Source organism: Ambystoma mexicanum, chromosome 3p (genome assembly GCF_040938575.1).
Source record: "Ambystoma mexicanum isolate Mex_15411 chromosome 3p, UKY_AmexF1_1, whole genome shotgun sequence".
Lineage (NCBI taxonomy): Eukaryota > Metazoa > Chordata > Amphibia > Caudata > Ambystomatidae > Ambystoma > Ambystoma mexicanum.
This window is the reverse complement of record NC_090925.1, coordinates 941,569,253-941,583,551: the sequence shown is the minus strand read 5'-3', so window position 1 is coordinate 941,583,551 and position 14,299 is coordinate 941,569,253. Positions and strand designations below refer to the sequence as shown.

General features: G+C 41.9%; 1 protein-coding gene across 3 annotated transcripts in view; it reads right to left on the bottom strand.

The window, feature by feature from the left end:
* Positions 1-14,299, bottom strand: part of PHF20 (PHD finger protein 20) — a 2,392,123-nt gene that overhangs the window by 1,661,364 nt on the left and 716,460 nt on the right. For all 3 annotated transcript variants that reach the window (XM_069652246.1, XM_069652248.1, XM_069652247.1), the window contains exon 8: positions 1,624-1,851. In XM_069652246.1, coding sequence (XP_069508347.1) covers positions 1,624-1,851 — 228 coding nt within the window. The remainder of the gene's footprint in view (positions 1-1,623; positions 1,852-14,299) is intronic.

Here is a 14,299-nt window from a genome sequence, read left to right as displayed (position 1 = left end):
CTAAGCATGTGAATCCATGAAAGATCCAATGCTGGAGAATTAACATATTTGGGTTTCTGGTGTATGCACAAACCCTGGCACTAAATATTTGGTGAAAAGTGTGAAACTAAACAGATCTTTCCCTTATTGTCTAACCAAAGTTATCCCTATCTTAACCTTTTTTTCAGAAACTATAATTAGGATGGATTGGGGAGTCACCAAAGGTGGACAGCGTTTTACTGACATATCACTGGGGGTTGTCCCAGAGTACTTCGTTACAAGCAATTAGAATTATCATTAATCTCATTATGTGTCTATGTCATGAAGATGAGATTAGTGATTTATGCAAAAATTAAATGGTAATGCTAGCATTCAAGTATATATTTGGAGCCCTGAATGATATTTCTAATCACTGATCTTGTGTGACACTTTATAATTTAAATTGTGAATGTAATGATTTTATATAAATGTTATACATCTCTGTGGAGTATTTACTAAATATAGCTGTTCCTAAGACAGTCGTTTTCCAGAAAATCTAACTATGGGATTGGGAGTGTAATTATTCATACCTAGTAAATAAAACTGCCTCTGAAGGGCTTTTCACTAATGTGTCCAGTATATAAGGAAATACAATAATATTGCAAGAAATGTCCAATTAAACAAGTGGCTTAACAATTTAAGAGATTTAGGCTCACCATGCTGCCCAGGGAGAAGTGTTGTGCTCTCAAAATAAAATCCCTGTAATTTGAGAATATTTTCGCTATTCAAATAAGGGAGATGTATTGAAACATTATGCCATCTGTATTTACATTGCAAGGAACTGGCATAACTAACATAGTTCATATTTTATTGTTTGACATTCTGGCAATGAGTATTTTATGTAAGGCAAATCTCCATAATAATAGTTGCAATTTTAAATTTTTGGAACATTGTTGAAAATAGATATGTTATTAATAGAAATGAGTAATGCATTGGATTACGGAAAACAAAGATGGTAATTTTTCATGAAATTGTAACTGCGACTGCAAAGGTGATTGTTTCTATTTATAAATTGAATTGTTGCATGGCATAAGAAGCGGAAAGTTTAACATAAACCACATTGCTTAATAAAAATATATACACATTTTAAAAGACCTGAAAATCTAGTGTTTGGCCCCTTTCGCCAAGATTTATGTTGGCATGTGATATAAATTTTACAGTAGAAGGCCATTTGGTTTCATGTCTCTCACATGGATGGAAATTGGGATTTTGACAAAAGGTTTTAATTGAACAATTCTTTCCTCTGTGAAAGCACAATTCTAGGTGTTTTAGAGACCTTCTATGAACAGTGTATATTGTTTCATGTGTTTTTCCTCTGCAGTAATTCATGAGCAGCATAAATTGCAATGGCAGACTCAAAGTTGTATTATAAAACTAAACAGCAAGGCACAGCCAATGACAATGGGAAGAGAACATCACAATCGGATTGATCAAATTCTGCACACCAGGCACCTGGTTTTGAAATACAAACATTTGCCATTTTTGAATACAAACATTTGCTAATGGGTTCCTCCAATGAGTTGTTTGTCAAAGTGTCATGCAGTATCTGCCCTTAATGGAATACCCTGACATTAACTTCAAGAGGTTGCACTTAAATATACTCACCCTGTGAAGTTTCATTTGGACTAAAAGCTTGTTCTTTCAAAGGCACAAGAACTTTGGGAGTCGCTGGCACATGTAAAACATGAATCATCTCCTCAATACTGTTGGAAGACAGCCTGGATGACCTTCTTGGTTTCTTGGCTTTTTCGAGGCTATCTGATACTGTGTTAAACTTTTCCTCGATTTGAACACTGTGAACTGTTTTAGCTGAATTGATTGATGGGGCATCTTCTAAAATGATAATTGGACAAAATATGAAGTATGGGACATGAAAGACAAAAATTTGCCAGTTAACGATAGCCACATCATTTCCAAGGTTTGGGCAAGCAATCTCAAAAGAGCATGCCCTGCATGGGAGAACAGCAAAGTCTCAACGTTTGTATGCATAGGATCAAATGGACAGGGCAGGAATATAAACTGACATTTCAATAGCTACGATGAGTGAAGAATTCACCATGGATACACAGGTCAGGATTAAGGTCTTAAATCTTATTCATTCTATGACAGGAGGATGAATGTAATGCCTGACACTGAGCACAAATATGGTCACTCTGTTAGGTTGCAGCCCAGACTGCTACATCATATTGGTGCTGGAGTTGGGTAACATGTTTGGAATTGAGAACAGCACACGTTAGCACCACTAAATCAAAGTTACCCGTAACGCAGACTCATAAGTGTTAAACAGCAGAGGAGGGGAACAAATAACTTTCTGCATGTACCGACCCTCACCCATCTGGAACAAACTCTTCACCCCTATATGCCCTCTTTTATTTCAATTGCTTGATAACATGTTTAATGCCAAGTCACCCCTTGAGTAAAAATAATTTCACCAGAGCTCCCCAGATACCATATCTGCTTATATTTTCTATTAAAATAAGTCACTGCACTCCCTTTTTGAAGAGCCTCGCCCCCCCACCCCCCTCACCACGCACACATCCTTTGGGCCACCCTAGGGGTCCAGCTCCACAGTTCGAAGAACACTGACAGAGGGTACAGAGACGTTGAGCGAGTTGTCTAAAGCAAAGGAAGCCTCAGGACTAGTAGTACACAAATCATTCATTTTGAAGAGCAAACTATTTACCGTTCACCCCAGTCCGCTTCATACTTGTCGGGAAATGAAGAATCCACTAAAATAATGAGTGTGTGCAGAAAAAGAAAAAAACCTAGGCAAAAATATATTTTAATTATCACTTGGCAAAACTGGAGAAATCTAGTGCAGGCATCAAACTATTCATTTTTACAAGAAAGTATCCGAAGAAGCACTTTACAGAATACTTTGTGTGAGTCAGAATGCTGCAAAGCCTCCAACACATTCTTGAATGTGAATGTATGTGCTTGCAATATTCTGGATAGTTAAGCCTTCTAAGATACAGAAGAAAATAACCTGCATGAGAGATGAGAGTTCTGAAAAGCAAGGCTGCATGGAAAAGGGTAATGTATCATAATTGACTAAATAGCATTTCACATAAAACAAAAGTTGTTTGCACAATCCATATAAAATATTACGGACACAGATAACCTCTTGAATGTTAAACGATCAGGCAAGACAGTAGATAAAGGTTTCTGGTTAATGTGAAAGTATGATAGAACCTGGAAATCATAGCTCAAAGAAATAACGGGCAATGTCTGTCAAAGGAGATGAACTGGAGCTCATACGATTAGAGCTCACATTACCAAAATAAAGAACACAGTCTGTCTCAAGTGACCAGTTTAATTTCACCAAAGTCCATGGTTTCAAACAGTTCAGTCCTTTTCTCTTATTAATCAGTTTGTATTTCAACAATGGATTTAAACATAGCATACAAATGAAGCTCAAAAACAATACGAAATATACAACAGAGAGAATACATATATTCCTGGAAAGTAAATTAGTCGTGATTCATTAATTCGATTGGGTTCTCGTAACAACTCTTCAAGGACAGCACACAAACCATCATCCCTTTTCCTGGATTCTCCTCTGATCGCTCTATCAAAATTTCCAATCATCTCTCTGCCATTAAATATTGGATGGCTTTGCGTGCTCTGATATTGAACTCTACCAAAACAGAGGTAGTCTTCCATGCCAAATACTCCTCTTCCCCTGCCTATCCCGTTTGCACCTGACACACTGTACTACTCCTCTTCAGTTAGAAATCTTTGCGTCATCTATGACCCTTCTCACACCATCCCTACTTTCATCTCCAAAACTACAATAACAGCTCGCCCTCAACCTCCTAAATATTAAGAAAACCAGGCCCCTCTTTCCTTTCAATACTGCCAAGCATCTCTTAACGACTCATTCTCTAAACTGGGCTACTGTGCCAGCATGGTCTTTGGTCTCCCAAACTACACATAGCACTGTTGAAAAAATAATTAACGTTGCAACCAGGACTCGCTAAACTCCCTCACTTCACACCTACTTGCCATCACTAGGCTGGATGGTTGATGATGCAAAACAGGGTCAAATTTAAAAGTCTTCTGGTGGTTCACAAATCTATTCATGTTAAGGCACCACTGTATCTATCCTCCTCTAGCCAACTCTACAAGCCTTCTGGTAATTTCAGCTCTGCCTCAACTACACTTGTGGCACCTTGCCCACCCTATGCTTACTTTCGCTTCCACTCTTTCCCACCTCTTGCATGGAATTCTCTTTTCAGGACATCGACAAACAGTTCACACTGATTTGTTCAAAACCAAACTGAAAGCCTACCTCTGCGCCTCAGTTACCCTTTGTGACGAATTTGCAGGATTCCGCCACTTCTCCCGAGGGCGGAGCCTTTCCATGTGAAGCTATGGAGGTGATCTTGCTACGCAATACCCTCCCTAGGGGCAGAGGCAAGAGGGACCTCACTGCGAGAGACTCCTCCTCTGAGGACAAGGCCTCTGGTTTTTATGAGGAACTCCCGGAGCCACATACCACTAACCCACCTTCAAAGACGCCCGCTGAAGAAAAACATGAACAAATCAGGTTGTGTTATTGTAGTCCTAATACTTTAATTGAACCTGTGAAGGAAAAATGAATAGTTAGTCACCGTAGTGACTAACATACTCTTAGTCCATAGTCCCTTTTCCTCCATATTGCAAGAGCGTCCCTCGCTAGGGACTGGAGACGGAACCTTTTCACCAGAAAAAACCTTCTTCCTCTTTAAATTTAGAGGTGCGGCCCTGGGAGCATGCGCTCCCCTTACTCCGCCCACCGGCGCCACTCCTCAGTCCCCATTGACACATCGACAATATTTAACATTGCGTAATGACACAAGTATTATTAGGGGGGAGGATGGTGGGACGTATCGAGGAAAGGGGACTATGGACTAAGAGTATGTTAGTCTCTACGGTGAGTAACTATTGATATGATATGATGGGTTATTTATAACGCGCTTAATACCCAGATGTTTCTATGCGCGGACCCGGGGATCGAACCTGTGTTGCTCCGTGTCGTCTTGCTTCCAAGGCGAGCCTGTTGCTGCTGAGCTATCCTCCCGAGACAATTACTCTTACGTCTGGTCCCCTTTCCTCCATACTGCATTACAACTGAATGTAGCCCTAGGGTGGAGAGGAGACTCTCCTGAAAAAAAACGATTCCTTAGAACAGCCTGTCCGAAGGCAGTGTCTGAATTAGAGCCAGCATCCAAACAGTAATGCTTACAGAAGGGGCGACACATGTGACCACCCTGCCGATGACCTGCCACGGGACCTGCCGTTGGAATGTAATGGCCGTGGCCTTGACTGACAGTGTGGGCATGCATGTTAGCTGGAAGTGGCTTGTGCTGCCCCTCATAGGCCTCCTTGATGGCTGCGACCATCCACTTTGCTATATAAGCCTTGGATGCCTGATAACCAGGCCTTGTCCCCGCCGAAGGTGACAAATAGTGCGTCTGACTTGCGGAAGCCTTTGGTCCTGTCCAGATAGAATTTCAGAACTTGTCTGACATCCAGACAGTGCAAGACCTTTGAGCCTCGTCCTCAGGATCGGCAAAAAACATCTGTAAGACTATTTCCTCCTTTAGATGGAAAGCGGAGGGTACCTTAGGTAGGAACGCGGGGTGTGTCCGTAGGGTTCTGAATACACCAGAGCCTGGTTCTCGCTGACTCTGCGGGCAGAGGTGAGGCCCACTAGCAGAGCTGTCATAATGGTGACCAGCCTGATGTCCGTGGACACCATTGGCTCAAACGGCGTGTGCGCCAGAGCGCCCAACACTACATTGAGGTCCCACATGGGGTGTGGTTTTTTTTTAATGGGCAGGTAGGGCCTGGAGCCTGGAGAGGCCCGCCAGATTTCGCTTGACTATCAGGTTGAAAGAGGAGACCTCCTCCTCTGAATTTCTGTTGGCCCCTACGGCTGCCAAATACTTGTGGCATGTGTCCACCTGTATGCCTGAGTGAGCAAGGTAAGCAGAGGAGGAGACCACATCATCCACTGCTTGTTGACATAGTACATGCTGGTGGAGTTGTCGGTCTGGATGAGGACGACCTTGCCCCCAATGAGTGGAAGGAAAGCTTTGAGAGCTAGCCAGATGGGCTTTCAGCTCCAGCCAGTTGATATGAGACTCCTGCTCCTGCCGTGTCCACACTCCATGTACACTGTGGTTGTCCAGAGTGGCTCCCCAGCCCTCGCGAGAGGAGTCCGTAGTGATGGTGACCGCCGGGGCGGGCTACTGAAGGGTTTTCCCATCTGCAGGTTGTAGTCCCTGGACCACTCTGAGGTCCGAGTGGAGAGAAGGAGGAACGTTGACAAGCTCCGCTTAGGAGCCCCGCTCCTGATTCCATGATTCCTCACCCCTTCCCTATTCCCCCACAGATTAATTGCTCTACCTACTGTTTTTATTGCTTCGATTCATGATTGTTTATTGCTTCTACTGTTATAATGTTCAATGTATACTGTTGTTATAATGTAAAGCGCTTTGGATGAAAGCGCTATATAAACAAATAAATATAAATACCCTCATCTTGAGTCTCGTGTGGGGGACGGCCAGTAGGACCGATGCCAATAGACCTAATAAAGGTTGTTACCACCAGGCCGATTGTCATTTATCAGGTGAGGAAGAGAGTAGTGCCCCTCTTCAGTGCCCTGATCTTATAGTCCGAGGGGAAGACTCTCTTGGAGCTCGTGTCACAGATGAGGCCCAGGAAAGTCAGTCTCTGCGTAGGCTGCAGCTGAGACTTGAGGTTGAGCGAAAACCCCAGCTTGTGGAGTTTGATCATAAGGGCGGAGGAAGTGAGGTGCACCTCTTCTGGAGATTTCACCCTGACAAGCCAGTCATCCAGGTACGGGTAGACATGGTGGCCCTGGGCCCTGAGGAGGGACGCCACCGCATTCATGAGTCTGGTAAACACCTGGGGGGAGAGTTGAGGCTGAAGGCTAGCACCTTGTATTGGAAATGGTAGTTCATGATCCTGAAACGCAGAAAGCAGCGATGCAGCTGCCAAATTGGGACGTGTAGGTAAGCGTCTTTCAGATCCAGGGAGCACATCCAGTCTCCCCTGCACAATGTCTCCGCTATGAGTGCTGGCGTAACCATCTTGAATTTTTGAAGAGGGAGGGAGCAGTTGAGGTTGGAGAGGTCCAGCACAACTCATAGGCCAGCATGGTTCTTCTTTTGAATGGCGGAAATCCTGAAGTAAAAGCACAATCCTCGCTGGGAGGATGGGACTTCCTCCACTGCCTGGCTCTCTATGAGCGACTGAATTTCTTTTTTTTCTTTTTATTTGTCTGTGGTTTGAAAACAAACCTTTACAAAACATTTAAAAAATGTACTGGACATATAAACATCCTCAAATGGAAGGAAAAGAAGAAAAGAAAAAGAACCAGAAAAACAGATAATACAACTTAAGAATAAAATTACATTGAAAAATATGACTTCCTTCATCGTATGGAGTTTATAATTAGGTTAAGCTATTGTTTTCCTTTTACATTTTCTTGCCACAATTAGTTTCATTTTTACAATGTATACTTCTGTTATCTTAAATAAGCAATAGTGCTCTAGTAGCGATTTCCTAAAAATGACAAACACTAATGCTGTACTTATTTTTTTTTGTTCTTCAGTTTTATCTTAAAGATAATATTCTGTGTCAGTTGAGAGAGTAACAATGGAAGTTGTAAAAAAAATGAGAGAAACATTAATACTCAATTTATATTTTTACTCTTCAGTCTTATCTAAGGACACGGTTCTATGTCTGTGGCCCAGTCGGCATATTGTAGCTATTTTTTGACACAGAGCGGGTTTATTATCAGGTCACTACTAACCAAACAAAATTTTTCCAAAGTCGACAGGCATTGCCTCTCTAAATTCAACAGAATGTCAATACCAGAATTCTCATTTTTTAGACCACGTCCCAAGATTCTATACAGGTTATTCCCAGAATCATAGAATCATATATCAGTCTTCTATATAAGGACAATTTACGCCACGGAACCCAGTAATCCCATGAGAGCAATCCCAGCTCATAACGAATTGCTTCGATGGGAACTTCTTTAGGTAACCGATAAATTATGGATTTCCATATTTTAGATTCCGTTTTGGAAAGTTCTGAGACAATAACGTCAGGAAAAGTTCAAAGCCGTAAACCATTTTGGGAATTCCTTTCAGTTTGTAATAACGTAACAGAGGGTGGATGGAAAATGTACCAAATTTATTATCAACTTTTTTTATTTGAGTAATTTGGAGCACAGAATTTTGGTGAAGGTATTGTCGATATAAATACTGTTTCTGATGACTGAAGATTGGGAAACTCAGATATTTCATTGTAGTTTTTTGACCTAATTTCCCCTTGTTGATGAACCATACATTGTCTTTCCTTCTTTTCGTGTTTGATAATTTCATGAACAGTTTTAGTTGCATTAATGCTTAGATGGTTGGCTACTGTGTATGTGTCGAATGCCGTTATCATATGTTGTAAACCTTTGGCAGTCTGATCTGTTAAGAGGAATCGCCCTCATAGGCACACCAAGCTATAATGATGACCTCCATTTTTGGTGGAATAAAGGCATTCTCCTCTAGACAAATTCCAGCGTCTGAGACATAAAGATTAAAAAAAGTGGGGTCAAATATGCACCCCTGTCTTAACCCATTGGAAATTCCAATCAGAGAAGTTCCATCCACTCGTTTATTTTTGTTAAGATTAGGCCTGCAAATATTTTAGAGTCTGCATCTAAAATAGCAAAGGGACGATAAATTTTGGGCAGCTTCCTATCCCCTTTTTTGTAGATTGGTATGATGTAAGATAGGTGCCAAGATATGGGTATGATTTTAGTTCTGATAATATACTCAAAAAGGAAAAAAGATCTTTGCCCAGAGACCCGGGTTTCCCTTGAAGAGGACATTTGATAGACAGTTAGGTCCCGCCGCTCTTGAGGGGCTTGCAAGTTTGATTTGTGACTCTATGTCCGTTATACAAAATTTATGGGACCAGGATGCTGACATAATCCCATTCCAGCTTTTGGCTTTAATCTTAGGTTTATAAATAAGGCCAAAATGACCACTCCACGCCTGCTTGGTAATAGGATTTATTTGAGAGCTATCTTGTGCATATTCTAGTGAACTTAGAAGTATCCATAACTGTCTGCTAGAGCCATCTTTTAAGGCTGAAAGCATAGCTTCATTATCTGCTTGGTGGAGCATGTATTTGTGATTATTTAACCACATTTTCTGTTTTTGCTTCAGTTTCTTTATAGTGGACTTAAGAGCGTCAGCATTTAGGCCCGATTTCATTAGAAACCTGATCACCCTGTTACAGACGGATTTCTTTTGCCTCACTAAGTCGTCATATATGTGTTTATGCCTGAGGCCCTTGTAAGCGCCTCTAGTAGTGTTTTTATAGATTAGGTCTAACTTTTGCCCTATGTGCTGTTCAAAGGCGCAGTGCGTATAAAGATTGTGTTTTTCGTTAAATGTGGTTTCTGCATCCTCTTTCAGGAAGAGGTTAACTTTACGAATATTCCCGTCATGCCACTTAAGTCTGTTCTTAGAAAGGTTTAGATCTAATTTCCCTGAGAACCTGAATAGTGTTTGATTTTGAAACCGTCTGTCCCAAATTACAACCAGCATGCTGTGATCACTGTTTTGTTTTTAAGATTTTAAATGTGGAGGCGGCCTGCAGCAGATACTGTGAGACGAATATATAATCAATGAAGGATGTATATGTTCCGTCCATCCACGTTGGGACTAAGCAGTCGTCTTCCTCAAGCGTTCTTGCCAAGGTCAACCCCCAGTTTGAAAGAAAGGAAGACCATAGGTTTCCTTGCATGATTTTCCTGGTTTCTTTAGTCAGGCCCTTTATAGAATAAGCAAAGGAAATATCTGTATCCTGTGTAATCTCTGCATTTAGATCACCCACAACAATGATTTGTAAATCAGAGCATTTGGTCATTTCGATGGATATAAAATCATTCAACCATTTTAGTGTGTTTTGAAGACACTTTTTAGGAGGCCAGTATACATTGATTAGTAGTAGGGTGACCTTCCCAATATCAACACTAACTTCCACGGTTATAGAGAGTGACACCGGCGCTACCACCTTGGAGTTTAGAACGTTAAAGAGCCCATTTGACAGTACAGCAGTAAGGAGACCCCTTGTAGGGCGTCCAAGGTCCTCTTGAGTCGCAGGTTCCTGGAAACATTCATAGCCATCCAATAAACAGAGACCAGTCAGCCAGGTTTCTTGCAGACATATGAGAGGATGTAGTGTTAACTCTGCACAGATTAGTTCTGAGTTTAAAAGAGAAGAGTGTCCCCTGGAGTTCCAGGAGAGAATCGAGACACTACTATTTTTAAAGGTTCACCTTCAAATCCTTCAACTGGGATATGGAGTCCCTGAGGGTTAAGGCTAGCCACCTCCAGCTCGAATCGTCTTCTACTGATCCCGAATTCTTAAACTGGTGTTGGAAGCCTCGTTCCAGTGTGTTGTAATTACTTTTATTCTGAGTACTCAGTTCGGCTACTGCAGTACCCGTTCAGAAAGGCATGATGTTGTAACCCATCTTGTTAAACCCTTCAGTTTCTGACAGGATGGCCTCGTACGTGGCTTTCAAATGGTAGACCAGTCGAATATAGTCCAACCGTTCTGGGTGGATAAAGTCTACGAGTTTAATGGTAGCAGACGAAAGCACTCGCAGAGATGGAATTTCATTGAATAGGGCCAAAATGCACTCTCTTGTTAGAGATTCCGGACCCTCCTGGTCAAATAAGTAATAAAGCAGTAAACTCGGATAATCAGGATAGCCAATTTACCTCCATTGAACCTGATTTAAATGGCTATTTTGAAGAGTTTTAGGTGGATCTTGCTTGGATTTTGAGCTGCCATCAATTGGATTCAATCAAAAATTTGGCCTCATAGATTTGGAACCAAAGGATTCGGGAGATCGAGCGTAGGCTCTATTCTGCTGGTATACATTTGAGTAGATGGTATAGCTACGTCGCTCGACAGTTTGTACAAAGGGTACCGGATCTTTTTGGAGATGGTCATTGGCCCTGAGATCAGGGAAACCCTGTTGGATAGTATGTTCCATTGACATTAGTTCCAAGACCCTTCTAATAAACAGTGCAGTGTCCAAATCCTTGTCCACTTTTACCTCCCTTGAAATTCCTGTTCCGTTCATCACTGATTCATATGGGGCTGATGTGGGGGGAGAGATTTTCAAATGTTTCTTTACCCGCAAGCCATTTAATTTGTGGACATTTGTGGCCACATGAGTCTCGTTACGAGGCCCTAGGTGCGTACCGCCACTCTCTGTAGGTATAGATGCAGGGTTAATCAAAATCTCCACCCTCATCAGCCCTAGAGTGCCTTGTGGCATTAAGTATTCTGGGACCAGTGTAGTGTCTGTTAATAGTATCTGTTATTTTTTGTCCATGCAACAGAGAACAGAGTACTAAGATAGTCAATATTGTGTGGGTACTTTGTTTAATTACTTCTCTTAAAGCCTCTTTGTCAACCGGGGCTGGATCCAACGAAGCAACAGGAAGCTGATAGGCTTTTTGTTCTTTGAGGAGTCCCCCACTGTTTTTTTTGTGAAAAAATTCAAAAGATTGTTTCGAGGCCACGGTGGTATCTGTTCAAGCGTTAGTGTTTTTTTTGTTGCCCTTATAGTTTCTGGCATTGCCCTTCAGCTTCAATGTGGAGGTAATCATATTAGTAGCCTGGACCCCCCCCCCCACCCCCATCTCGTTTACATATAAAGTCCACCTCTCCTGAGGTAGCCATGTGGTGCCCTTCCAAGGAGGGTGGTTTGATGGTGATTACGCGGTGTGGGGAATTGTCTTTTACTTCTAAAGCCCTTTTACTGTCCTCATCCAATTGACTTTGGTCTAGTGCTCCATCCTCTTGCATTGCATTAAGGTTTTCTTTTTTGGGAATGGTGTGATTCTGTTTACCCACTTTCTTTAGATTTATCGATTTTTTTTCTCTTTCCACCTGCTGAGGGTTAAACTGTTTGAGATCTTCGTTTTAGAGCTCTGAAATACATTTTCTTTTCCCGATGGGAAATAAAATATCGGGGTGTGACTTCTGTTAGTTTTTGATGATCTACTTGTCTGTCTATGTCACTGAGAGTTTTTCTTTCTTCCTGTTCTATAATATCCGTGAGAAGTGTTGGACTGTCTAGATTTTCAACCGACTGTGGCGCCGATACAGAGGAAATTTGTAAAGAACAATTTAAAGACTGCGTCAGATATGCCAGTTTAATTAAAGATTCAAGTTGGTTTATTTGGATGAAGTTTTGGGTAACTAAGTTTTTCAATAGATCCAAGTCTTCAGGCAGAAAATGAAAGGCCCGAGGCAACCTCGGCATATGTGTTTGCCTTAGGTTCTATCAAAATTGAGGAGGCTGACGTTTGAGTGGAACTCTCATTTATGGTTTGATGGCAGGTTTGTGTGCCTTGATTTTTAACTGCAACACTGCCCTCATTAGAAATATGTGCAGTCTTTAGAGTTCTCAGGGCTTCATGCACTGTCATAAATCCTTCTAATTTGTCCTTTTATGAGAATATCCACTAATCTTGTATTTAAGTCCTTCATCTCTTGATGGGTACACTCATGGCCCTTATCAAGAAGGTTTAGGATGCGGATCAAAAACGGAAAGTTCGCCTCGGCATCCTGGTGTATTTGTGAAAATGAGAAATCTGGGGAGATTGCCATCCGCTGTACTTCATGTAGTGATGAAGGGGAATTAGCTTGTACAGAACTGGAGCAGATTGGGGGTAGATTAGGAAGGTTAGGCTTGGATGGTGAATCTATATTAAGAGGCAAGCTATCCATTGACATTGGGGGGAAGTACTGTTAGTCACAAAGAGGAAAGGTCGGGCCCTGACGTTGTTTCTAAGCAGTCATAACTAAATTTGTGAAAGCGGACATTATCTATTCACCCCCCCCAGCCCCTGGCTTGTATTGGGGTTGAGGGACCTAATGAAAGACAAATCCATTTGTTCAGTTCAGCCATCACTACCGGAGCAATCATAAATGTGCCCGCAAGTGGTTTATGAGCTATATCCGGTTTTAGGGCCATAGGACTCAGAGGAAGAGGTATTTCTTGTATACTCAAAAAACTATGTTGAATTGTTAGGTCCGGGTCCATCACCACTTTAAGGGGAAATATATGTTTGTCGCCCATTTCTTGTTGTGCAGTGTGTATCTGTGAATACATATGAGCAAACTCTGCTTCATGTATTATGTTTTCCTGTGAGTTTGTCAAGGCCTTGATTTTAAAGGAAGAAGACATATCCTCAGTGGTGCTGGCATGCTTTTTTGGGACCTGAAGAGTATAATCTGTGTCTAATGCGTGTATTTACCGGGCCCATATTATTGACAGGCATGTTACCTTTGGAGGATAGCACTGTTCGCATTTTGCGAATTCTTAATGTGCCTGCCATATTAAATAGAGGCCTAGAGTTGGCCCTACTTCTATTACAGAAAGAGATAGTCCATGCAGTGCAGTTTGATGAAATCTGATACCTGTCCAGACTCTGTTCCGTCTAGTGACTACTAACTAACAAGAAAGCCTAAAACAGACAAGTAAATAACGCTGTGATACAGAGTATGGGGAAAAAACACATAAAATAAAGCACAGGAGAGTAGACGTTTCACCTTTGGGATTAAGCCCAGTTGTAAGCATGGGCACGTAAGACTGTTAATCAAACCTCTCTGTCGTATTACCTAATGGTTGAGTCACCGACAGCAGAGAGTGTGTATGGGCCTGGTACTTAAAAATAATTGATTGTATTCAGTGCCCGGTTCAAAATAAGACGCCTAGGTTTAATGAGTCACACTTTGTGTAAACCCACACAAAAAAGGGGCAACAGTCACTTTCTATGATGGATAGGTGGACATTGCTCCCAAAATAAAATTAAATAAATCCCTCTCTGAATAGTGTATACAACAGTAAAATCTAAAGAATCCTCCAAAAGAAATTATGGTATGGAGAAATCCCACCTGAAGCACAGCAGTGAACCAATCTGTTACTCCCAATATGATATACCGGACAATGCACGCCTCCTTGATAAGATTAGAACGGGGCACCTTGCACCCACCACACAGACAAACAGCTTCCCTTGGCGTCCATATACAACGTGAAGCACTTCCTCTTGCCGACTAGGGCCCGCCACGAGGATCCAAGCCGAGTGAAGCAGGGGGAACAGCCAAACAGCTTCACTTGGCGTCTACTTGGGTGTGCGAGCCCGCACCAGTTGTAGAGAGCCGGGGGAGAGAA